Genomic DNA, 25,694 nt, shown 5'->3' with positions numbered 1-25,694 from the left:
TCGACACTTTACAGTCAATACATTGTTCTTGTATAGTTTGTTTTTATAAAAAACGTGATCGGCATGAAATATCATTTATTGGTAAACTTTCCACAAGAAAAATGACGGTTTGAATGAACTCGAGAGAAAGAATTTTGATTGGTTTAAAACTTTCATCATCGTTATTTTAATAAAAAAGATCACGGTGTTTTATACGTAAGCACCTAAAATATCCCGGGCGTTTGCCAACTAATACCCCGGGTGATTACCAATAGTTTTGTTGTTTAAATTCAAAGCTTGTGACCAGGCATTCGGATTTTAGGGTATTTCCCTATAAAATATTAGGTCATGAATATCACGAAATTAGCATAAAGATTCTGTTTTCGTGGAACTTTACCCAGCTGATACACAACGTTGTTTCAGCGTTCATCTAACGTTATATAAAATAATTTCGAATTTAGATTATTATTATTCCTAGAAAAAACTTCATATCGAGGGTCCAGAGAGAGAAATAGAATGATTATTAGTAAGAAATATTCAAATATTTTCAAAGAAAAGAAATTTAATGATGATTTTTTGGGCTGAAACTTAATTCTACAGTCATCTGGAGGGCACGATAAATAAAACGTCACAGAGACAGACAGTCCAATATAAGAATACTGGCAGAATCATTGAATTTGATGTTGAAACTCTTAAATGGGAAACTGCTGCAGGAAAACAAGGAAGTCACTAGCTTCAATCCAGAATTCTATAAGCGGTGCAAAAGTTTTTGCTTTTCCTTAGCTTGAAAGGTTGAAAATTAAAGGTCGAAGAAAGTCCTTCAACGGGTAAACTTATGTCATTTGTGTTGAACGTCGTAGGTTGCAACTTTCATATAAAAATACACGGTTTTGTTACTTAAATGGGATAAATTTTCGCGGGGATTAAATTTCGCGGTTGAGCTCATCCACATAATTTCAAGATTTCGTGAGGACTTAATTTCGCGAATGGAACTATTGTGAGACGATTTTTTTACAATTGTGTGCGTTTTACTGCCAAATCATGCATGTTGGTTGTTAAAATACGCATTATTAGCGCTTCTTTTGATGCCAGTAAACATTCAAAAAGTAGTTATTTGACGTTTTTTGAGGTTTGTTTAAAAATTTTTGCGGAAAAGGCCTTTCCAAATTCCATTAGGACTCTTCGCGGATGACACCCAAATCCTCGAATTCTGTTAAATTTAACCCCTGCGAATTCTTATCTCATTAAAGTAAAAGAACATCCAAAATTTGATCTTAACTTTTTGAGTGTCAAGCTCGAAAATATTAAACTGTTCCCAATTTCATCATATTTGTTAGTATTTTTGTATAATTTTTTAACATAACGGGTGTTTTAGAGCCCATGAAGCTTTAAAATGTTCTCAACTACAATCTTAGACAAAATATTTGTCACAAATTGTTTTTTTCACAGTTTTTGACCCTAGGAAACCCCTCCCCCAAGTATCAATGTTGACCAGGGCCAAGAAGGCCTCCAATTCAATATTGATATTGGGGAGGGGTAAAATACACTCTTTTAAGGGCTCTGACCATAGTCCAAAAATTGATTTTGGTATTTGAACATAAAAGTTATATTTCAGGTTCCTTAACACTTTTGCCTTTATAAATTGCTTTTTAATCAAATCCCTTAAGAGTAATTAAGAATCTCTAATTGCAAAAATGACGTTATGAACTTTAAAAAGATGTTAATAATATGTTGCATCGCCCTCTTTTACAAAAAGTGCTTAGTTTTAATGGGTAATAAATTTTTTTGTTTCAAAATTTCTTTACACTGTCCGCAAAGAATTAAACTATTTTAAATTTTGCGGAAAATTTTTCTAAAAAGATGTGTCAAAAGTTATGTCTGTTTTTTAAGCAAAATCCAGATGAAAATTGAAGAAAAACCACTATTTTGAAGATTTCGAGACAAAGAAGCATTTATAAAAATTTTCCGCAAACATTTTTATTGTTCGGTAAAAGATACACCATCTACTGCGAAAATTTTTTCAAAATGTTTTTTCTTCGCCGAAACTAAGCTCTTCAAAGTTGAAATACTCTTCCTCGCAAAAGTCTTCATTTTCTTCATCATTAAATTTTTTCAATGTAATTTTTGAATTTTCAGATTCAGGAATAGTTTGTCTAACAGAAAATGTATAACATGCCATAGTTTTGTTGGTAACATCAGTCAGAAAACACATTTTAAACACGGCAATTATGAAAAATTCACTATGGTCAGAGTAAGGCTTTTGACATTATATTCTGTCAAAGATTGTTGTTCTTAATATTGTGGCTATCAAAGCTTTATGTTCTTATATAGTTTGTTCTTATAAAAAAAAGAGGATTACAAAAGAATAAAACACCATGGCACAACGAATCAAAACGCGTATCAAATTCCGTTTTATGAGTATGTTTACACCTTCCATGAAACCTGATGATTTTGATTTCATTGAAAAGAAGAAAGAGAAAGTCAAAGAAGAACCAGTCAAGAAATTATTGAAAGGAAAACAAGAAAAAGTCTACAAAGAATTGTCGAAAAAATGTACCACTGTTGAAGCTGAGGTAAGAAAACTGACCCACATTGAAACCAAAAAGTCTACAAAGAATTGTCTAAGAAATGCACCACTGTTGAAGCTGAGGTAAAAAAACTGACCCACATTGAAACCACCATCTTTGATCGGATTCTTAAAGAAAGTAGTACTTCATTGGTTACACTTAATTCGACGTCTTATGATCTTCAAGCAGGTCCTAATTACTCCACGTATGACACGTAAAGGTCATGGTCTGTAAGAGAATCTGCCCAGGTTAGCAGAGCGCTTTGAATTCAGATTTGGGATGAATATTGAATAAGGTTTTGACCAGATTTAGATAACCCCATGCCACATACCTATAAGGCTGAGCGTGGTACGTCCATGTTTAGGCCCGTAGGAAGCATTTTCTTTTTGAGGGGGCAAAGTGAGAAATATAAACCGAGGGCCAACCGATTTGGCCCGAGGGAAAAACTTCGCAATTTAGGGTGTCTTGATCGCTGGAAAACGCATCTAGTTAAAGGATTATGTTCAAAATGAAGCCATTAATACAAGATTTTTCTAAGCTTTCAACTTTTTTTTTGGGGGGGGGGGGATTGGGCAATGTTCTTGTGCCCCCCCCCCCCCCCGGTTGCTACGGGCCTGTATGTTACACGTTTCTTTTATAATTTTCCCCATTTTGGGAATATTTTTGTCCCATTCTCCTAAGAAATAGGACCATAGGAACATCAGATAACCTCAACAACACATCTCACATTAAAATTTCTTTAAAAAAACAACCCAATTCCATGATTTTTTTCTTTGGCACAGGTTTCAACGAACGAGGAGAAAGTACGAAATACTTCTCAGCCTTACATTCTTCCTACATCCACAACGTCCAAATTACATTCAAAAGACATCCATCAAATGGCAGGTGATGGGAAATTTAATCAAGTCAAACGCATGTTACAAAATGGATTTCAGGTATGCAAACTGGTCCGGTTTTTTTGAGTGCAAAAATCCAGGGTGGTCTGGTTTTTTGAGTGTAAAAATCCAGGGTGGTCCGGTTTTTTGAGTGTAAAAATCCAGGGTGGTCTGGTTTTTTGAGTGCAGAAATCCAGGGTGGTCTGGTTTTTTGAAAATCCAGGGTGGTCTGGTTTTTTGAGTGTAAAAAATCCAGGGTGGTCTGGTTTTTTGAAAATCCAGGGTGGTCTGGTTTTTTGAGTGTAAAAAATCCAGGGTGGTCTGTTTTTTTGAGTGTAAAAAATCCAGGGTGGTCCGGTTTTTTGAGTGTTGAGTGTAAAAAGTCCAGGGTGGTCCGGTTTTTTGAGTGTAAAAATCCAGGGTGTCACCTTTCCTGAAAAAAACCTCCTCAACATAGGGGGTACAAATTTTTTCTGGAATAGCCCATTTCTGCCACGCAAACCCCAAGATAAATTTGATCGATAACATGTTTGCAAAAAAAATAAAAATCTGACAAAAAAAATTGCAAAAATGTCAAGAAAAAAAAGTCCCACATAGATGTCGAGTTAGAGGGTCGAACTTTTTCTATTCACTTAAAATCTGAATGAAAGATTCAAACATGTTACAAGCAGAAATTTAGACCATATATTTCTCCAATTAAATGTAGAGTTAATCTTATCTTATTTAAGCAAATAACTGGGTGGCAAATATCTTGACGTTGTTGAGGCAGAATTAAACCACCGTAGCAAACAGATATATTCTTTTACACACTAGATGGGGTAACTGCTCATAGATTTCCCGTGGAAGTGTGTCCAGTTTTGAAGTCGACTATCTATTCCATCGTGTTGTTTTTTGTTTTACGAACTATTCGAATTTCTAAACTGCTGTTGGCGACCAGAATTAAAAAAAAGGCTCTAAAACTGGACACGCTTACTTATATATGGGTATCCCGACCCAGTCAAGTAGTTCAAGATCAGTGGGTATGGTAGAAAAACTTTTTTTAAGACAAAGAAAACACCATTTACAGGTCTTTCGCTCACGTCTTTCTTAAAAGTATGTGGACGTTTTAAATTTTGAGTATTTTCTTAGCACCCATTCATGCTATGTTTAAAAGTTATACACCGTTGGAAAGATATTTCCAAGGAGAACAATCTAAAGAGTAAAAATTGAAACATGAAGAAGAAAAATGAAGATTTTTTCTACTGGTTCAAAAATCATGACATCAAGCTATTTTATCGTATTTAGAAAATTTAAACCTTGCTGATTTCAAATAAGTGTGTTCAGTCTTTTTATACTTTTATAAGAAAAAAGTTACATCACTGTAACACAGATTTGCAATCAGAAGGTTCAAATATTCTAAAAAAAAATCAAACCAGAATTTGCTCGTTCTTATTAAAAAACGTGCATAACAACTTATAGTCTGAATCGCAGACCTCTACAAAACCACAGGTAGTATAGGTCTGCTTAATGATCTACCAACCGCTTTCCGGTTCGCAAAGGAAATCTTGGCGAGTAATTTGATTGACATTGATGTGCGCGCAAAAACGATCGTTTCGAACGTTTTCAATGGAATGTTTACATTTGAAATTCGAATCCCAGACCAGAAAAAAAAAACAGAAAAAAGATAAAAAACAATCTGATGCGCGCATTATGTACAGTCTGTAGATTTATTTTTGACTTTTGCTTTTATAAGATATCTGGTCTGTAAATTTATCAAAACTTTTCCATCAGCTCTTCGGTCGAAGCTCAAAAAATACAAATATGCACACAAAAGTGAAAGAAAACAACCAGAAACACTCCAATCTCTTCAAAAAATTGGAGCTAAGTACCTGAAAAGATACAAAGGCCACACAGTATTAAAAAGTGAAATGCCAAAGCTGAAGAAAAGTTCTTTGTTTGTTTTAACATTTAAAGGCCCTTGTTGAAGGAACAACAACACTCCCTTTAGGCTACATTCCCTTTTGTAGCATCATAAAGAAGTAACGTCAGAAATATTCAATACGACCCCCAAAATGTACTGTATATACATAACTAGAATACCTTGAAATAATCTGCAACATATCTGTAGAACTGACAAAACAATTATCTGGAGCCAAAGTGATCAACGAATCCAGTGTGGTAAAAAATTATACACTCATGCAAGTCCAAATTAAAGCATCAAAATGTAGTTTTATGAAGCAAAATTTTGTTGGTGCACACAGAAGATACATCAAGGCAGTTAAATTCAATAAATCTAATTTTTCATCTTTTACAAAATCTCCACATTAAACAAGAAAGGAGGAAGAAAAACAAGCAAACTTCCTTCCGCCTACTTTTTTTTCAAAATCCAAATATATTTTCCAATCTATGATTTGGTGCCTCACAGAAAATTTAAACATTACGTAATGTTATATTTGTAGACACTCGCCAGCTAAAAATGTCTTTAGCCGTATATCGGCTAAAGGCGGCAAATCTCTGGACAAAGGAAATATAGCTTATTAAGCATCCTCTATAAGGAGCACGAATCCTCCGTTAGTGGATGCCAGCAGCCTAAACAACTTACGACTTTTGAATATATAACGCTGGCCCCTTTTACGCCGGCCCTTATTACGTCACAGTCTAATTTCGAGCTTACGTCAATTTATAGGCCCGTTAATAACGCCAAAATTTGTAAAAATTTATTTAACTTTGAATTTCCTAGCTCTACGTATTTTAAGCAATTTATATATTGTAACGTTTTAATTTAATATTTAATTACTATTAAAAAAAAAAAAAAAAAAAAAATTGTAAAAATGGCTACTTATGCTTCAAATTAGTAAACAATGACGAAAATTTACATTAGAATGTTACTTTTTAGTATTAAACTGTTGAAAATTTCATCGAAAATAACTGATTTTTAATTATGTTAAATATTTCACTGAAGTATTAAATATGGAGTAAAACAATGGATAATTTTCGTCTTCGAATCATACCTAAAATCCTTTAAATTGAGAAATAATGATAAAAAATTAACACCGCTTTTAGGTTAAAATTGAAAAATCTTGGCCCTTTTTACGCCAGCCCTTTTAACGCCGGCCTTTATTACGCCACGAGCCTAAAAATAACGCCAATGAGAGCCGGTGTAAAAAGGGCCGATAAGGTATTCAATAAAGAATGATCAGTGGATCAATGGAGGCAACTATTGTTCGTGAGGTATTTAATGGTAAGAACCTAAACAGAAAAAACTTGGTCCTCCTTTTCCCACATAGAGAACCTCCATTGATTCATTTGACTTTCTTTTATTAATTTAGAAAACAAAAATTTGAAAAGTTTTTGGCACCGTAGAGATAATATAGTTTACAGGGATCTTCAAAACTAAGTTACTAAAGATTTTAAGCCGTCCTATTCCAAACGAAAACTATAGTTCAAAGTCTGCAATTTTGTTTTTTTTCTCGTTCTCCCCCCAGGTTGATGCTTTAGACGAAGAACGGAACACACCTCTTATCTACGCATGTCACCACGGTCATTTCCAAACTACCGTCCTCTTAATCAAAAGCGGCGCTAACGTCAACCACCAATCTAAACATGGCTACACCCCGCTCATGTTTGCATGTTGGGGTGGGCATTTTGAAATCGCCTCGCTTCTAATCAAACACCATGCCAACGTCAAAACAAGAAATGTAAACAGAGACACAGCGTTACATTTTGCCGCCCTTGGAGGCCACCCAATGATGTGTTTGCTATTAAGACGCGAGGGCGCCGATGCAAACGCCCGTAACGCCAAAAACAAAACTCCATCTGATCATATGAAAACACACGTGGCAGAATTGGAGGCCGCCATACAGGTCAAGCTCCGCAAAGAAGTAGATTTCATTCGGTCGAAGAAGTTGATTGGATTGCACAAAGTTTCAGAGGAGTACTGTCAGTTCATGAGTAGATAAACAGAATGGAAGACTCACAGAAGGATATACCATAGTCATTATAAAAAACCCCGGTCTGGCAATGGGCTTTTCCAGAAATAGTCCGTGCCCCCTGTTGAGGATATCAGATAGCCAGGGGGTTAAAGATTTCTGTTCCAAAGTGGATATCCAGGGGGTTAAATATCTACAAGGGAGCGGATATCCAGGAGGTAAAGTGTCTTTTCAAGTAAAAAATACGATATTCAGGGGTAAGCATCTTTATAAGAGAGGATATCCAGGGGGTTGAGCATATTTTTAAGAATGGATATCCAGAGGGTCTTTACTAATAAAGTAGAATATCCAGGGGCTTCGATACTTCGAAAAATCAATATCCTCAACCCCACTGTTGAGGTGAAAAAAATTTCTGGAAAAGCCCAATGTATGGTTTTAGCTTTTTGTTCAATTTTATTTTATACTTAAACAAAAGACAAGTTGCGATTTGTATACTTTTTGATCACATTACCAAAATATCCTCTTGGGATTGGTTTATTTTCTAATCACATGATCAAAAAGTTTGCAAAATGAATCAATTTTGGTACGTAAGCTCCATCTTTTAACAATAAACAGAGACACAAGCCTTCCAGACCAGTGTTTTTACAATGACTACGGATATACGTAAAACCAAATTACCCTCATTTCTGTACTTCCCACGAGAAAGGGTAAAACCACAACTTAAACATTAAATAAAAAACAGGGACGAGAACTAATTTTGGCGAGCAGAAAAAATCTTGAGCAATCTTTAATATTGTCGAGAACATATTTTGGCGAATGAAAGGCTATCCTATTTTTCCTTATTTTGACCAATTTTGATGGATTATAGGGGTTATTTTTGGCAAATAAAATGCTATTAAAATTAATTTTTGGTGAGAGCTTATTTTGGGGAGTGAGTAAGATATTTAATAATTTTGGCGAATTTTGTCTAAACTCGCCAAATTCGCCAAACTTAGAGCTACCCTACCCTTTCTTTAACCAAGGCAGTTGAAGCAGAACAAATCTTTGCTACTTAAGTAGACTACAGTTCGGTACCGGCAATTTGTCCGATATTAATAAACAACTGATATGGCGGGAAACGAGGAGAAGAAAGAATGGTCTTGATTGATCAAATTGCCGGTACATAGCTGTGGTCTACTCATAGATTTGTAAAAGCCCGAACGGTTAGATATCGTGCTTTTGCTGAAAAGTGTGCCGAGGTTAGGTGGAAATCCTACTTAAGTCACGTGACATTACAATAGAATTTCAGCACTTGACCAAGCATAGGCTTAGCGAGAAATTTACGAGGGAGTGCAGACGTTTATGACATATTCATATCTTTTGATAAAACAAAGACAATAATTACAGTGTCGTAAAAACCGCTCTCATCCATAAATTTTGCAGGGTATCTCGCTACGCCTATGAGAAGCTTCGCGGTTTTTCGAAAACAATAGCAGCAATATTTTTTGCGATATTCACTTTTTTTGTTTGGAAGAGTTTAAAGCACTCCATATCTAGCAGTTCGGGCTTTATAAATCTATGAGTGTACTTTGCAAAGTGGTGAATAATTTTGCTTCAGCCAGGGACAATTAATAATTTCATAAAGATGAGAAATAAAAATTTCATTCGAAAGAATATTGTTATTTTTGTGCAGTGGTGTCTCTTTATCTCGAACCTCTATAATTGGAATGTCTCTATAACTCGAACAAGTTTACCAGTCCCTTCAGTTAACGTAAAAACTTGTGTTTCCGTGCGTGTTCGAGTTATGGAGACTCCATTGTATATTTAGCGACCGTAGCATGAAGGTAGAGCATCCAGCTACGGTGCGCAAGGTTGTGGGTTCGATCCCCAGCCGGGTCATACCAAAGATTCCCAAATTGGTACTTGATGCCTCTCTGCTTGATGCTCAGCAATTAAAGAGACGGATCAAGGGTAAGTGGAGAAATCCAGGGAAAGGAGTGGCGCCCTCCCCTATCTTCGGGTAGACAGCTATACGAAAAGAGAGCCTTCGCGTCGCCCTAGACTGCGGTCGCAAACTTACTTACTTACTTGTATATTTATTAATAGGTTCATTTTTTGACACTAGAGAAACAGAGTACATTCTTATAAAAAAGAGTGTATTGTATCTAGGGAAAGGGCTGCAGAGTTGAAATCGTATGAAACTCACTCCACGTTTTTTTATAAGAACAAACTATATAAGAACATTAGGCTTCGATGGCCAAAATATCAAGAACAAGTTAAGAACATTTTAAGGCTTTGCACACACCCGATTTCATAGGAAAATGGGCAAAAATACTGACAAAACGGTGAAAATAAGAACATGTCAAGAACATTTTCAGGCTTGAAACTGAGAGAGTTAAGAACATCCAGAGGCTTCATTTGAGTGTTCTTATAAAAAAAAACTTGTTTCGCGATATACTTTACATTCTTAAAATGTCTTAACTTTTTATGGTAATCGAACCCTATATAGTTTGTTCTTTTAGCAAAATGTATAAATTGCTCATGGATTAACCCTATTAGCCCCAAGCTTTTTTGACTTTAGTATCCCCAGGGGGGAGTAGAATCTACCACCCTCGATTATTTTCGATCTAGAAGAGCTATGATCATGAAATTTGGTACAGATGTTCTCCATCACGACACAAATTTCCAGGAAGAAAAAAAGAATTGATGACGTCATTCAAAAACCACCTGTCGGAAAAAAGCCCAAATATATGGTTTACAAAAATGTCTATTACAGTCGAACCAATAAAGATATTTAGATTCTGTTTAAAGATTCTGAAAGATAAAAGGCTGTTCTTTAACATAATTGCCGGTTTTTGAATCTCCATAAAGATTCTTCCTTAAAATCTATGCTGAAGATGAGTAACATTTTCAAAATTTGATGACGTCATAAATGATGACGTCATCATTTTCAAAACTTTTTATTTAATTTTTCAAATTTATATTGTCAATGCCTATCACGTGTCAAAATTTGAAAATGATTGAATAAATAGTTCAGAAGTTATCAGCACTTTTAAATTTTGAGTTTCAAGCGATTATAGCTGGGTTTTATGTCATGTTTCACAATAAAGTCATAAAACCTGATCTGGACAACCTATGACCCTAAAATTTTGCACAAGTACTCTTATTAAGATTTTGTTAAAAGTCAGAAAGTTCCTGGTCGTTTAAAAATTTTTCTCAGAGATATTCACAAAAGAACTCCTGGTTAAAAAGTCACGATACAACAACAAAAAAAACGACTTAACCCCAAAGCTCCTTTAATCTACACACAACTCTCTCTAATTCGAACCTCTATTATTTGAAAGTATCTGTAATTCGAACTAAAGATATTAATCCCCCATTTGGAATGGAGTAAATTTTCTCTAATCCGAAGAGAATTCTTTGTCCCTTGAAAATCGAATTAGAGAGAGGGAGAGATTCGACAATTTGTTGCTAATTTTACTGCATTCCACTTGACAGAATTCATTAACCCTTTGCACCGTACACCGACCGGATCCCACCGACCTTTTGAAAGTCTTCATTTTTACCCCATGTTCCAATATACCAAAATAACGCTCTCTTTGAGCATATTTCAAAAACACGAAAATCTTTTTTCGAACAAGTATGACGTTATCTTGACATATCAAGAATAAAATCCTTCAAAATTTAAACTTACCGGATTTCCAATGACTGATAATTCGAAGAGATTCGGCAGACATTCCAATTTCTCGAGATCTGTGCCATACTGAAATTAGAGGAGAACAATCGCGTAAGACAGGAAACGTTGAGACTCTTACCGATTTGCCAATAACCCGTATTAATATGCCCGGGGGGGGGGGGGGTTCATGGTTGGCGGAGGAGCGGAATCGGCCCTTTTTTCGGACGGAGTGGCGGAATTTGGCGAAAATTTAGACGGAATTTCGGAAATTGGGCTCTTTGACGGAGACGGAAAGTTGGATAATTTTAGTGCGGAAAAACGGAATTTTGCAAAATCCCATGCCATATACTTCCTATTGGATCTGTAATTTATTCCCGGGGGGGGGAGGGGGGGGGGGGGGTTCTATCCTTGCCGACCGACGGGGGTGCTCCGCTGAGGTTCGAAAATGGACCCTACGTGGGACTCCTTTTTTCAAAAATTTAGCCGAAATTTGCGAAAAAAGTGACCCTGAATGGGACTGAAATCCCAAAATGTTCTCAAATTTTCCAAAAAAAGCACACTATGAGAGACTGATTTTTCTATTTTGGTGTTTTTGCGACCCTACCTGGGACTCGTGAATGTTAAAAAAGGTACCCTGACCAACAGCGCATCCCCGTAACCTATTTTGCCCTAGTATCCCCCAGGATGGGGTTTTGGTTTGGTTGAAAGTTCTGACGATGTTGATGTAGTAAAAACAAGTGCGACTAGATTAGAAAAAGGCTTTGAAAAAATGAAAATACATTGAATAAAAAAGCATTCCTCAAACAAAGGAACTTTTACTGATACTCTTTCGAATGTTTTTTATGTTTATAATAAATAGAACCTTTTCTATCTTATAATCAAAACATTCGATTGTAAATTTTAATTCCGATGGAAAAAAATGACACAATATTTTGCAATGACGATTTGTTTGCTTGATTATTTTCGGCGGTGAAAAAAATTGGAGTATAATTTTCAACTGGGGACGATATTTTGGCCAACTCTTCCAGTGTGAAAGGGTCCCATCGGGCCTGTGAGAAAGGGGGTGTTAAAAAATAACAGGAGCGATGGCCAAGTGGTCAAAGGCGTCAGGGAGGCGTCAGCATCTCAAACTAGGATCGAATCCCCGCTCCTTCCAATGTTCCGTTCAGTTTATAGATAGCAGAGCCGGCTGGCCGTGAATCCCGTCAAAACAATCGAAAGACTGCCTAAGAGTCCTAGATTACTGGGCTATTCACATAAATATCGACTATATCTATCTATCTAACATATTTAGAAAGAGAACGCCATTGAAGGAAACATCATACCTGCAAACGATTTAAACCAACATATAAACGGTTCAAACAGGTCAGCGGTTCCAAATTCGAAAGATCTCGCAATCTAAATAATAACAGAATATGATATGAGCCCTCCCCACTGGGAAATGGGTCCTACTCCTTATGAAGTAGGAATTCCTCATAAACAAATAAGAATGGCGTTGTGGTACGGTGGTCTTCGCTCTTGACTTCCATCTGGGAGGTCCGAGTTCGATTCCCACTACGGTTCACTTGGCACACCTTCGTCTGGGTCATCCCATGCCATGTGAAGGGGAATGGGGTGCCACTACTCTGATACAAGAGTGTGGATGATATTCCAGACATTGTAGTGTGTGGTGTCACTCATCCTGTTCCACGCCTGCGACAAGCTATAAACGCGTAGTTTGAGTGTCATCACTATGTATGCATCATGCATCATAGCATCTGTGTTTCGCGTGCACAAAACCAGCGGTGTCTGGACAGCGCTAATCGTCCAAACTTGAAAAAAGGAAGAATTCCTACTTCGCAAGGAGTAGGTCCCATTCCCCAATGGTGTTGAAACCTGTTAAAATCAGTACTTTTAAAGGTAATTTCTGAAATCTGAGGCTCAGATCGTTCTTAATATTTGTTCTTAGGTTTCAGCCACTTTTCAGCCCTTTATTCTTATGAAATTGTTCTTATAAAAAAAGCGTGTAAACGACTTTCGCCAATCTAACGTCATTCCTCGAACCAATGCTCCTCACAATTTAAACATTGACTTTCAAGTCTGAAGGGACTCCTGGATGGGAAATGAAGCAACTTACCTTATCGGGAAAAATTTCGTCGGGGAAAAATATTCGTCACTTGGCCAAAATTTCGTCACTTTTCCCCGATAAGGTATTCCCCATCCTAAACGCGTGGTTTTCACTCAAACGCTAGATTGAAAGTAAAACATATCGCCAGGATTTCGAAAAATATGCTGCGTGAAAACAAAGAAAGTGCTAAATTTTATCTGTCATTCTAATTGCGGCGCAAATCTTAAGCCTTCACTTTTTCTTGCTTGAGAAAGGTTAAAGATTCGTCTCTAGCCCCTTCTGGGCTTTGAACTCAACGACTTTAAAGGTCGATACAAGTATTTTGAAATCAGTGTAAAATAATATATTTTACCTATTTTCTTCGACATGCAATTCAGCCAGTTTCCATTGATTTCGGAATGAATTCTCAGTAAAAGCCTAAATAAAAAAATGACTAAATAAAAGACTTTTTCTTCGAAAAGGGCTACATAAGTGTATGTCAGGCAATATATTGACGATATGTTGCTGAGTGCCGGCAATATATTGAAAAGGTGTACGCAATAAATTGTCAGCTCGATTTGCAATATTTCAACAATATATAGGGAGATTGTTTACAGAAAGAAATTTCCTTTTTATAATAGAGCACCTATTATTTACTCCGTGCATTACGGTCCACAAACTATATTGTCAAATATTGCTTGTCAATATACCGTATTAGTCAATATAATAGTCTGAGTAGCCCTTAAGAATATTCATGTAGAAAACGTCAACCACTGATCTTGAACTACTTGACTGGATCGGGCTTCCCATATAAAAGTAAGCGTGTCCAGTTTTAGAGCCATCTTTTTTTTAAATTCTAGTCGCCAACAGCACTCGATTCGTATGTTTTGAAATTCGAACGTTTGTAAAAACTCAAACTTTTATATATTCCTGGACAAAGCTATATCTGCCATTTTTTGATTGGATTTTTTTGAAAGTGGTACCCTTAAAGAAGTCATTGCAATGACACTACATACAGTTGGTGCCCAAATGGTGTCCAAACAGAAAAACAAGCCTCACTAAATCAAGTGTAAAATAAGTATTGTTTTCTTTTGTAAGAATAGTGTACTTTGGATGAGGGTCAAGTATTCTTCGGAAAGTGTCAAAATTGAGAGTGAAATATTCTTAACATGTTCTTACTTTTTTAGACTTGACTTTTTTACAAACATGAGTAATGATCAATTTGAGAGTTTTGGACTTTTGAGTGAACATTTGGATTAAAATTACATTTCTTCCTCAAAGCTTCAATTTATCTCTATCAAAGGAAGCAGTTTTTTCTGTTAACCAAATACGAAAGGTCTGTATTCTTATCAAATTCTGTGAAATTCACCCTAGAGGGTATTCTTAGGGTATTCTTACGATTTGGCCAATTTTCACCCTGATATTCTTATAGAAGACATTCTTATAAAAAAAACGTGTATTGTTTTGTTTTATTTTGTTATTTAGATACCTTGATTTTATTTTTATCGAGGACCAATTCACGAAGTTCGTACAACCCATCCAATCCGTCAACTTTATTGATCTCATTCCCTGAATAAAGAAAAATGAAGTTTAAAAGTATTACTTTAAAGACCCGAATAAACGTCCCCACCCGGTTTTTTTAATTTTTGAAGAATTTTCGCCCCCCCCCCTTCTTATTAGGACCCCACGTTTATTCATTTTTGAAAATATTGCTCAAATTAACCTGTTTGTAGCATATAACTAACTTTTTATTTATTTATTTTTTTTTTTGGGGGGGGGGGTACAATTTCGGACCCCTTTTTTCGGACCCCCTACTATTCGGGAATGGAGTCTCCATAATTCGAACACGCGTGGGAACGCAAATTTGTTCCAGTTAAGGAAACATTTGAACTGACGAAGGGACCATAAAACTTGTTCGAGTTAAGGAAACATTTGAATTATAGAGGCTCGAGTTATGAAGACTCTACTGTTGTAACGTCTGATTCACGGCCGATTCAGCGGTGTTTGCGTGGTGGTAGAATATCCAGCCCGTATGCACAAGATTGTAGGTTCCATGGTCAGTCGGGGTCATATCAAAAGATTTCAAAATGGTATTTAATGCCTCTTTCTGCTTGAAGTTTAGCAACTAAATAGTTGGGTCAAGGGTAAGTGGAGTAATCCAGGGAATAGAGTGCCGCCCTCTTGCGTGCCTTCAGGTAGACAGCTATAGAAATGAGGGCCTTCTGGTCGCCCTCGACTAACGGTTGCAATCTTACTAACTACAACCCTGGTTGAAATTGACACTTTTGTGTATTTTAACGTTTTCCAAAATTTAGAGTTCGGGAGAGAATAGCAATCTTTAGAAAGTCCACTTTATTTCATTGAATATTTCGATTTTCGAGGACGCGGATTTTAGGCTATATTCCCAGCCTTTATCCATATGAGCTTTTGAATCCTGAGATCTTAAGGTTTAAGTCTAATGTTAAAACTCAGAGTTTAAAGCTCTTCATTCCAGCTGGCACACAACGTCGTTTCAACGTTTTTCTAATATTCACAACGTCCATATAACGTTATATGAACGTTGAAACAACGTTGCGTGTCAGCTGGGATTCTTCACTTTGTATCAAATATTTTGTAGTCTGATTTACAGACCTTTATTTTAAATCTTGTCCCCATAGTAACTTGCACTAAATTCATGCTTGCACCACTCTTTGATTTTAAAGATATAGACGATTAAATTTTATAGAGCCAGTATTTTGTTTTTATAAGAAAAATGAAGCAGACAAATTAGTCATGCAGTACGTCTGCACATATTTTGCTATGATGTTCCCGCTTTTCATCAAAATATTATTTGCAGAAGATACCCCAAAAGCTTCCTTGTAAATGAAATCTAATTCTATCAGCGTGTGTTATAAATTTGAGAAGCTTTCATGGTTCCTCTTTTCCGGATGTTAATATTTTGAAAAATATATTGATTTTTTCCATAACCAGACATACCGACTCGCTATCTGAAAATATCAGTTAGAAAGTGAGGCACCCCGCGGTGTAGCGCGGTATTTCAAATGAAAAAGTGCTATTCATAATCTTACAGAAGAAATTTCTTATAACTTTACAATGAAAACAATGTTTCTCATTTTTTTAAATTGTCATTTGCCAATGTTTTACAGACCCTCTTGATAATAATAAGTTTTTAATCGTGAAGGATAAATGCAGCAGCAGAACCATTGGCTAAAAGGAAATCCAAATTTCACGAGTTTGTAATTAAAAAAGTTAAATTTTATATCAAATTTCAATGTTAGGGTACAGAGTTAGAAAAAGGCTTTTTCAAATGTGCGTTATCCAGCTCCGCTATTACATATGCCTGGTCTCTGTAAAGGTTTTGTTTTTAAAATAAGAGTGATTTTGTTTGCTTACTCATCAATTTTGATTCACAAGCTTTTTTCACATTGGATCGATACAGATGTGGAGCAAGATTGGTCAAAAAGAGGGAAAGAAAAACATTTTTTTGCTTCTATCAGCATAATATAACAATAGGCAGACACGTCCTGATATGAAGGGCTATTCCATTTTTAAACCATACAGGGGTATTGACGAACTTTTCCAGGGGGGCTGAGCCTTGATTTTCCAAGGGGTTCTTGTTCCTTTTTCAGATTTTCCAAGGGGGTTATTGAAGGTTTCCAGGGGGTTCTCTCTTCATAAACTGATATCAATAGTTGTTTTCCAGCCCCTTTTTCCCAAAATTTCACTTTCCAGAGGAGCCTTCCCCATAATTTCCAGGGGGTAATTTGTTATTCAAAATTTCCAGGGAGGTTAGTGAAAAAAAAGTTCGTCAATACCCCTGTATAATTTTTTTTTTTGGAATAGCCCAATATGTGTCTGATATGAAACGGGAACACTTTATATGTAAAAATAAAACCTTTAAGATCGAATTAGAGAGAGTCGCTCGATAGAGACGAAAAGATAGAAGTTGGCGCCTCTTATTTTGCAATATTTAATTTTTTTTGCGGTGTTTAAACCTTTTCATGTATGTTGCGACATACCCATTTAGCTGACCTAATGGAAACTAAACATTAAGGAAATTTCTAAACGTTGTGAAGTCACTACGATAAGTGCCCTTCAAATCATCAAATATTTGATTAAAAAATACCTTTGTAAATAGAATGCTTGTCAATGGTTTGTTTTAAAAGTTTTTTTTAAAAACAGGAATATTTTTTATGTGGAGACTATGTACCCATTTTTTTACTTAAAAACATAGAGTCATTGACTAATTTTGATAATAAGCTTAAAAGCATGAAAGTTGCAAATTGTTAAAAAAACAATGAGAACTGTTTCAGGCTCATTTAAAAATTCGAAAGCATCCAGCGAGGACCGTTTTTTAAACATCTGTTTCCCTGACATAACCTTCCTGGGAAATTTGATTTATTAGCCAAAAGTTTAATTATTCCAAGAAATAAAGATCTGTTTCTCCTCAAAACCTAAATTTTTAATCTCAAAGTATCTTCCCTAGAAAATTGGTCTGTTTCCACAATTTTCAGAATTAAAATTTTGATCTGTTCTCCCAAGTTTATAAGGAATAGGATATCCGTTTCCCTCTCCTGGAAATTTTCTGTTTCTCTCTGATGACGTCATCAGCTGGAGCGGGGATACAGATAGCTGTAAGGAAAAGTTCTTTCCTAGAAAATCGGATCTGTTTCCTCATTTTTCAAAAAAGCTCTCTCCTGGAAAAGGGAAACAGATATTTCGGGGAAATGGGCTAGTTGGCTGCTTCTGAAAATTACACGTTTAAACTAAACCCACCTTGTAAGAAAAGTGCTTTCAATGATACAAGTCGACCAAGCTCCAGCGCCGCTAGATTTGCAATACCGTTGTATCTAAATGAAAAAAAAAACGTACAAATAAAGTCTGTTCCAGAATTATTGGAAGCGTTGACAAAAAAAGGTTATATTTTTTGTTGTTGATAGGATTCGAATTATAGAACGATTTTATGCTCGTTGAGAATGCATGTTTTTTATAAGAACATCCAAACTTTTTGAAGCCTCAGGATGTTCTTAACTTTTGAGCTTTAAGCCTAATAATGTTCTTAGCATGTTCTTATTTTCACCATTTTGTGAGCATTTTTGTCCATTTTCTTAAAAAAATTGCCGTTTTCGAGTCTGCGAGGTCTTGAAATGTTCTTAACGTGTTCTTGTTTCTTATGTTCTTGGACTTATTCTTGAACTTATATTCTGTTTACACAACATCTTGTTTCTTTCTCGAATTTATATAAAAAGATCAGAAAGATGCTTATATTCGAACTTTGTTGCTTATTATATAGTTTTCTCTTATAAAAAACGTGTAAGTAATATCATGTCCACACCAGACCGAATGAACATTATGACGTCGCTCTAATAATTTTAAAAATTCATATCTGTAGAGGGCTAGTCTGAATCACAGACCTCTATAGATATATACTTCCTGCCATCATGGATAAAATATTTGAGAAAAAGGGAAATTCCCTACAAAATCTTAAACACCACAAAAGACTTGTGCTCTAAGCTACTTCTGGAATATAGAGCTTAAACTCTAAGTTTCAATATGAGACATATACTAAGACCTTAGTATCTCGGGAATCAAACACCCCAAATTCTTCCTATAAGGCTGGGAATATAGCCTTGAAGCCACTGGAGCCCCTCAAAAATCGTAAAATCAAATGGAATAAATTGGAAAGTGCTAAAATCGAAATTCTCGCCCAAACTTATGATTCTGAAAAAACGTTAAAATATACAAAATATTCAATATATTTAATCCATGATTGTAAACTTGATCGTTAGAGGATGAGCAAAACCCTACCTAGTAGAGGACTAGAATGTTCTCGTTATCGTCCGTGGGAGAAACAAAACTTCGACGTCCAAACTGGACTTTTTTTATTTCGGAAAATGGAACGTAGCAAAAAATTGATCGAAATTTTTCGTGTTAGGCGAAAAAAAAAATGTAGTGTTTCCAGAAACCGGCCGGGTGAAAAATAACAATTTTGTGACCCGGCCGCAGACTTCGTTAGTAGTTGATACATTAGTATTCAGGGCTTACTTCATACTGTTTGTACATAAAAGTTATCTTTAAAGTTCTATTTCAATGATCTTAAGTTATCAAAAATAGCAAAAAAGGTTTTTTTCCGGCCGGCCGCATGAGAGCTTTTTTCCTTGACCCGCATTCCGGAAACACTATATATTTTTTATTTTCGTGTTATTGCACAATTTTTTAACGGAAAGTGGGGAAGAAAAAGCTGTCAGAATGGTAGATTCGGGTTTCAAATGGATCCTATAAGAATCCTCCTAAGAATAATTTTCAACATACTCTCCACGGAGAAACATCGAAAATATATCTATCATATTATAGCATCCCGAACGATTTATGTGAAATATTCCGAGGAGTTGGAGGATGTTGTGTTGTAAATTTACGGAAAAATGGCGTCGGGGCGAGTTGAGGCGAAATGTGTCCATTTATCACGACTTTCAGAAAATCCCTTAAAGGAGTACAAAAACTCAAAACCCATGAAAAAGTAATCCAATCTCTGTAAGAGATTCCAAAAATACTAAATTCGTAACTAAAATTCCTCAAAAGGTCATTTTATTTTTAAAAGTTCGACAAAAGTAGAGCTTTGATTCGAACGTGTTGGTAATCTTGCAAACCTAATCCAGATGAGATGGAGTTTTTATAAGAAAGATACTTGGTCATTTGAAGTAATAAAAATTGTTTTATTGCTGGTTTACGACCAATCAAATCAAATAGGAGCTTGTAAAAAACTCCATCTCGCCCCACCTATATCCTCACTCCCGCCTTTTTATAAGAATACACTTTATAAGAATGTCCATAATGAAAATGGCCTAAAAAATAAGAATAATGCCAAGAATATAACCATCATGGAATTTTTCTACTCAAGCCAAGAATGCAATTTTTAGAGCATTTTCAATTATAAATTATCAATTACCCAAAAGGCTCACTCCTTTCACAAAAATGTCATTTAATGTTTGAAACGTATGTACTAAATGTTAAATCTAATCTGAATTAGGATCCTAACCTAAGAATGCTGTCAGAATATTAAAGGATGATTTTCCAAAAAAGTTAAGAATATCCATGATGAAATGGATTTACACCATTCTTATAAAAAAAGCGTGTACAGAGAGTGGGAAGGTTTTAATCCTTTATTTGTTAGTAAATATTATATCAGACCATTGGTATTGGTTTTTTTCTTATTTGTTGAAAAATAGTGTCAACTTTCTTTATTACACAATCTACTGTACCATTCTGTCAAAACATGATTAAAGTCTATCCATATATAATTGGCAGTGGAAACAAGAATGCTATATTTGAGTGTATTTTTGGTTGAGAAATTCGCGATTTTTAGCGGTTAAATTTGCGATTACAAAAATTAAGCTTATTTTCAACTTATGTTATAACCTTCATTTTTACACCAGTTGTAGTTCAACCTTAGGTTAAGAAGGTTGTCAAATTTCAAAGCAAACGGAAAAGTCCTTCGGAAGATATGGGACCCGAAATACCTCTTGGTAGCACTTTTATGTGAAACATCAACTCTCCAAACTTTGAACATTTATCGTGCTTTGGATCACGAGAATTTACGTCTTTAGTTACTAAGCTACAATAAATGTTTTGCATTCTTATATGAACATTTTTTTTGTCATATCACTTTGAACGTGACACACGTCAAAAATGACATGACATTCATTTTGATTTAAGTAGTCAAATATCATTTTGCTATTATAGTATTTTAGTGACTGTCTTGTAAAGGTACACTTTTTTTATAAGAGCAAACTATATAAGAACATAAGGCTTCGATGGCCAAAAGTTAAGAATAGTTTAAGGCTTTGTAGACTCTAATACCCAATTTCTTAGGAAAATGGGCAAAAATGCTCGAAAAATGATGAAAATAAGAACATGTTAAGAATATTTTTGTGCTTAAAACTCAAAAAGTTGAGAACATATGAAGGCTTCAATTATTTTGGATGTTCTTATGAGAAAATACGTGTAGAGCATTCAGCTACAGTGCAAAGTCGTGGGTTCAATCCCTGGTCGGGTTATACACCTTACAGTACTTAGTACAAAAATGGTACTCGACTTGACGCTCAGCAATCAAAGGAGTGATCAAGGGTGGGTGGAGCAATCCAGGAAAAAAGGGTGGTACCCTTCCCTACATTCGGGTAAATAGCAATACAGTAGCTATCAAATAAGAAGCCTCCGGAGTCGCCTTTGGGGCAAAATTGTAATGACTATACACAACCTGTCTAGTTAAGACCCTAAATTCGGTCCATAAATTACAATTGAATAGATATTTTTGAAAGATTTCATTATACAGTAATTTTGCTCTATAATCATTGTCATTATCATAGCACAGTTCTTTAAGAAGTTTATTAGAAAATTTTTTAATTTTTTCATCTTCATTTCTCGATTTAAAAAAAAATTTCTCCTTTTGATAATATTGCTTACTTCTGATTATCTACCCAACAAGCACAAAACCGCTTTTTAATTCGAAATTAACCTTTTTCAAAAAAAGTCTGAGAAAAGAAAAAATGCGGTAAAAAATAACAGGGTATTATATGATAATACGATAATCGTTACGGGATATTATCAGTTTGTAATGAACTTCAATTCGTTCATTTCATTGCACGTTTTCGTTGTATGAGAACAAACTATATAAGAACATGAGGCGTCGATGAACAAACTATTAAGAACAAGCTAAGAACATTTTAAGGCTTTGCGGACCATAAAACACCTACTTTCTAAGGAGAATTGATAAAAACGCTCACAAATTTGTAAAAATAAGAACATGTCGAGAGCACTTCACGGCTTAAAACTCAAAAAGTTAAGAACATCGGAATGCTTCAAAAGTTTTGAATATTCTTTATGTGATTCGAATTTAAAAAGAATGATAATGGAAACATACCCTAAATGAAGTACTTCCAGATTCTCGAGGACTGCTTTGAATTGATTGGTCGAATCATCTGAAGAAGCATTCTTATTGGTTGATATGACTTGTGGACTGTTGGTACCAGACTTCTTGGGGAAAATACTCTCAATGTGATTGTGGTTTAAACACAAGACCTGTTAAAGAAATGCAAAAATGAAAAATTGTTGATTTGTTTTGAAAAGAAACTTCTTATATGAAAAATAGCATGTATCATTCCTCTCTGATGGGAAATTTGCCCGCTCCTGAAGAGCTTTTGAGTGGCCGCCAATACGCCTTCGAAATATCAAATAAACGCGTGCGCTGCCTTCTGATATTTGAATGCAAATCGCTTCAGGAAGACCAGGCGGTAAACTAGAAACATCAGTAAAATAAAAAAATTTACAGTCTGGATATCCAGATTATGGCTCTTTTTTACATTTTATGGGTATTTTTAACATCCAAAATTATTACAATGAAAAATCATTGTGTGTAAAAGTGTTTTTAAAATATTTTTATCGTTGAGCTTGACTAAAAACGTGCACATAAATGCTGTATTCCATCATATTGTTTACCTAGTCTAGCAGAGCTAGACGACTAATTCAGACATAGTAGAAATAAAGCAAAAAGTAATGGAGGAAAAAATTTTAGTACACAAACTAAATCTCGTAGCAATAATCGTTATATATCATATAACGTAACTTATTTTGAAATATAACGAAAAATGTGAACTCAAAAAATACACCCCACAATCATGGACAAAAGCTTGTAGACAAATGAAATTTCAGTGAAAAATGATGAGAAATAGAGCAAAATGACTCTTCAATGTGTCTGAAAAAGAAGGGAAGTTAAGAAAAACACTTTCGAAGTCGTTGCATTGCTTTTGAATTGCTTTTGAGGGAACCACAAGCAAACAATCAGCGTTTTGATACTGGTGTAAGCCAGTTAATCAAGCCGTTGTGGTTTGCCCTTGTGGTTAGACTGTAGTGGGTGACTTTCAAAGGCTTTATATGGGTTTGGAAAGCACCCAGAGCCTCTTGGGAACTTGTTTTTGATCGATTATTGAAGTTTTCTGAAAATATTGCAGAAGTCTACAAATCTTTTGTCCATGATTGCATATTGTACTCGGTACCGTGCGATAACTATTACTTAAATTTACCATTTTGTAAGTATTTTTTGTGCGCAATTTCTTAAGAAAGTGGTAGCCTAGCAAGCTAGACGACTAATTCAGACATAGTAGAAATAAAGCAAAAAGTAATGGAGGGAACAATTTTATACAAATTAAATCCCGTAACAATAATCGTATTATCATATAACGCCTATACAACGACTCCAGTCTAGAAAGTGGTGGTGTTTTAGAGACAATGAAGCAAAAATTAATAGATTGAAAAAGTTAAGAAAATTCTAAGAATTTTCTTGACAAAAAAATAAAGGAAAAAAAACATGGCTACCGAAAGTGCTGTCATATAAAAAAAACGTGAATTAGTCAATACGAAAATGATTACACAACAAAAAAAGAAATACTTAGCAAAGAAAACATTGACATTGACAAAGTGAAGTAAACTATTCTTTTTATAAGAACCGGTAGATTTTTGCTGAGGTTTTTGCTGTTCCTATTTTTTCTTGCATTTTGTTCTTATTCTGTTCTTATTTATGGGATGAAATTGAGGTATCTAAGAATTCATACCCAATCTTTAATACTCTGACCACTAAATTGTTTGAGAATGAGTAATTCCAAGCTCAGCATTGTTCTTAAATTGGTCTTTATTTTTGACGATTTTACAAGCATGCGAGTCATTTGAAACAGATCATATATCAGTTTCACTATTATAAGAAACGATTTACATTGCCCCCTTTTTTGTATCAGAATAATTTCTCCATTTCTCTAGAACAATAACTTTTCCAGCCCGAAAAACTTATCCAATACGTTGACAATTAGAACATAATAAGAACAATTTGAGGATAAAATTGTCAAATTGCCAATAAAATAAAATAAAAATAGTTGAGTTCAAAAAACTTGTTCTTATAACAAGGTTATTATATAAGTCAGTATTCATCAAAAACCTCATTAAAATTGCAATCTAATTGGACGAATTAATTTTTGAATATCAGACGTTTAAAAAAAGAGAGAAAATGTATGTCTGATGTGCTTAGTTTAAGAAGTGTTTGAGTGTTATTGAATATTTCCCCGCTATAAGGGGAAATATTAGTTAAAAAGGCATTTCTCCGATCCTTGGCTACTTACGCCCTTTTTGCGCCCTTAAAGTGGGCGGCAATCCGCCACCACATTGCGAAGTTTGTTTTTGTTTTCATTTGCCTTAGTTATTCAGACAAAATCGCACGGATTTACCTTGATGTTACGCGCATGTTTTTGAGTAATCAAGACACGAATAATTCAGATCAAAATACAAGATGGACAAAAATTCACTCTTGGCTTTTTAAAAGTTATAACTCTTTTCTGACGAACAAAAAACATACAATTTTCATCTAATTGGCAACCAATAATTACATGAAATGTGAGGCTAACACTTCAACTGTAATCATCAGTAATTTGAAGAGTTTTTCATCATTGATTACAAAGATATCCATGGATTACCTCTTCCGAATACCAAACCAACTTAAAGATTTCAGAGACATTTGCTTGACATGAAGAAAATGCTACATCCCCATAACTTTGGACATTAAATGATTGGCAAAATGGTATTAACATTCTATTGAGATGTGAAACTGGTTCAAGTTGAAGAATTGATGAGAAAAATGGGCAGTACGAGAAATATTTTTGCTTTGAACTTTGAAATACAAACTCTTATATGGACAATGTCTCTGGAACAAGTTATATGAGATTTGTTTACCGAGTGACCCCAAAACAAAGTCTTCAATTCTTGGTTCTTACATTCATGAGGTCAGAGGTTTTGTGGATTTTCTAAACTTTTGAAACTTGTGTGATTGTTTTGGTACGTGTTTTGGTTGTTTTCCTGACTAAAGACACTTTTGAATGTGTGATTGTTTTCTCTGACTAGAGATACTGTGAGCGTGTATTTAATAAACATATTGCATCTTGGCTTTTAATGCAGGAATTGTCAGTCGAACCCACTGGGTGAAAACATACGATCTGACGAAAATGCAATCTCGAAATCGTAAGGACCGCGTTCGTCTATAAGGACTGGGGATGACAACAAAGTTGCGTGATTGTGTTTATGAATAGGTCGCCGTATCAGTTTTTGACTTTCTGGCGCACAACAAGATTCTTGTTGTGAAATTTTCCGCGGGAGGACTATTTTCCTCAGATGTATAATTTTCAAGTGCCTTCAGAGGTTTACCGTGCATGTAAGAAAATTATGAACAGCTGTTATCAGGTTACCTTCAGCTGAAACAAAATGATAGCTTTTTTCTGAGAAAGGAAGATAATTTTTTGTGCCTTCCACCACATAAGTTTGTTTTGATTTTTTCCCCGTCAAAAGTCACGTGATATTTTTATCTCGATCACTCCGCCTCAACTGGAAATTCCCCTATGCACCCTAAAAGTAATCGAGTTTTAGAAAAACAATAACAAACCGTGTTATGTGGTGGCGGATTGCACCTTTAATAACGCCCACGCCTCTCCCGATTGATTTTTGCAGTGAGGCGGAACTCTTGTCTATAGTGTAAAACCTTTAGTCAGGATTAATCAATGTGCGATTTTTATTGAGGAAATTTAACTCACCATG

The 25,694-nt window shown here is 35.1% G+C and overlaps 2 protein-coding genes across 2 annotated transcripts in view; one reads left to right on the top strand and one right to left on the bottom strand.

Annotated features, from left to right (window-relative positions):
* LOC136800590 (leucine-rich repeat-containing protein 9-like) overlaps positions 1-25,694 on the bottom strand; it is a 92,788-nt gene that overhangs the window by 11,526 nt on the left and 55,568 nt on the right. Inside the window, exons 22-27 of the mRNA XM_067057274.1 lie at positions 21,988-22,145; positions 17,847-17,920; positions 14,560-14,639; positions 13,444-13,508; positions 12,310-12,382; positions 11,003-11,071 (exon numbers count right to left, since the gene is read on the bottom strand). Coding sequence (XP_066913375.1) covers positions 11,003-11,071; positions 12,310-12,382; positions 13,444-13,508; positions 14,560-14,639; positions 17,847-17,920; positions 21,988-22,145 — 519 coding nt within the window. The remainder of the gene's footprint in view (positions 1-11,002; positions 11,072-12,309; positions 12,383-13,443; positions 13,509-14,559; positions 14,640-17,846; positions 17,921-21,987; positions 22,146-25,694) is intronic.
* On the top strand, positions 2,333-7,644 carry LOC136812148 (ankyrin repeat domain-containing protein 27-like). Its single transcript, XM_067068970.1, has 3 exons — positions 2,333-2,552; positions 3,329-3,481; positions 6,886-7,644. The coding sequence occupies exons 1-3, from the start codon at positions 2,355-2,357 to the stop codon at positions 7,357-7,359; spliced, it is 825 nt and encodes a 274-aa protein (XP_066925071.1). The 5' UTR covers positions 2,333-2,354; the 3' UTR covers positions 7,360-7,644.

Source organism: Clytia hemisphaerica, unplaced genomic scaffold, assembly GCF_902728285.1.
Source record: "Clytia hemisphaerica strain Z4C2 unplaced genomic scaffold, Clytia hemisphaerica genome assembly, whole genome shotgun sequence".
In the NCBI taxonomy this organism is placed as follows: Eukaryota; Metazoa; Cnidaria; class Hydrozoa; order Leptothecata; family Clytiidae; genus Clytia; species Clytia hemisphaerica.
Note: the sequence above shows the minus strand (reverse complement) of the source record. Positions and strands in the feature narration are given on the sequence as shown.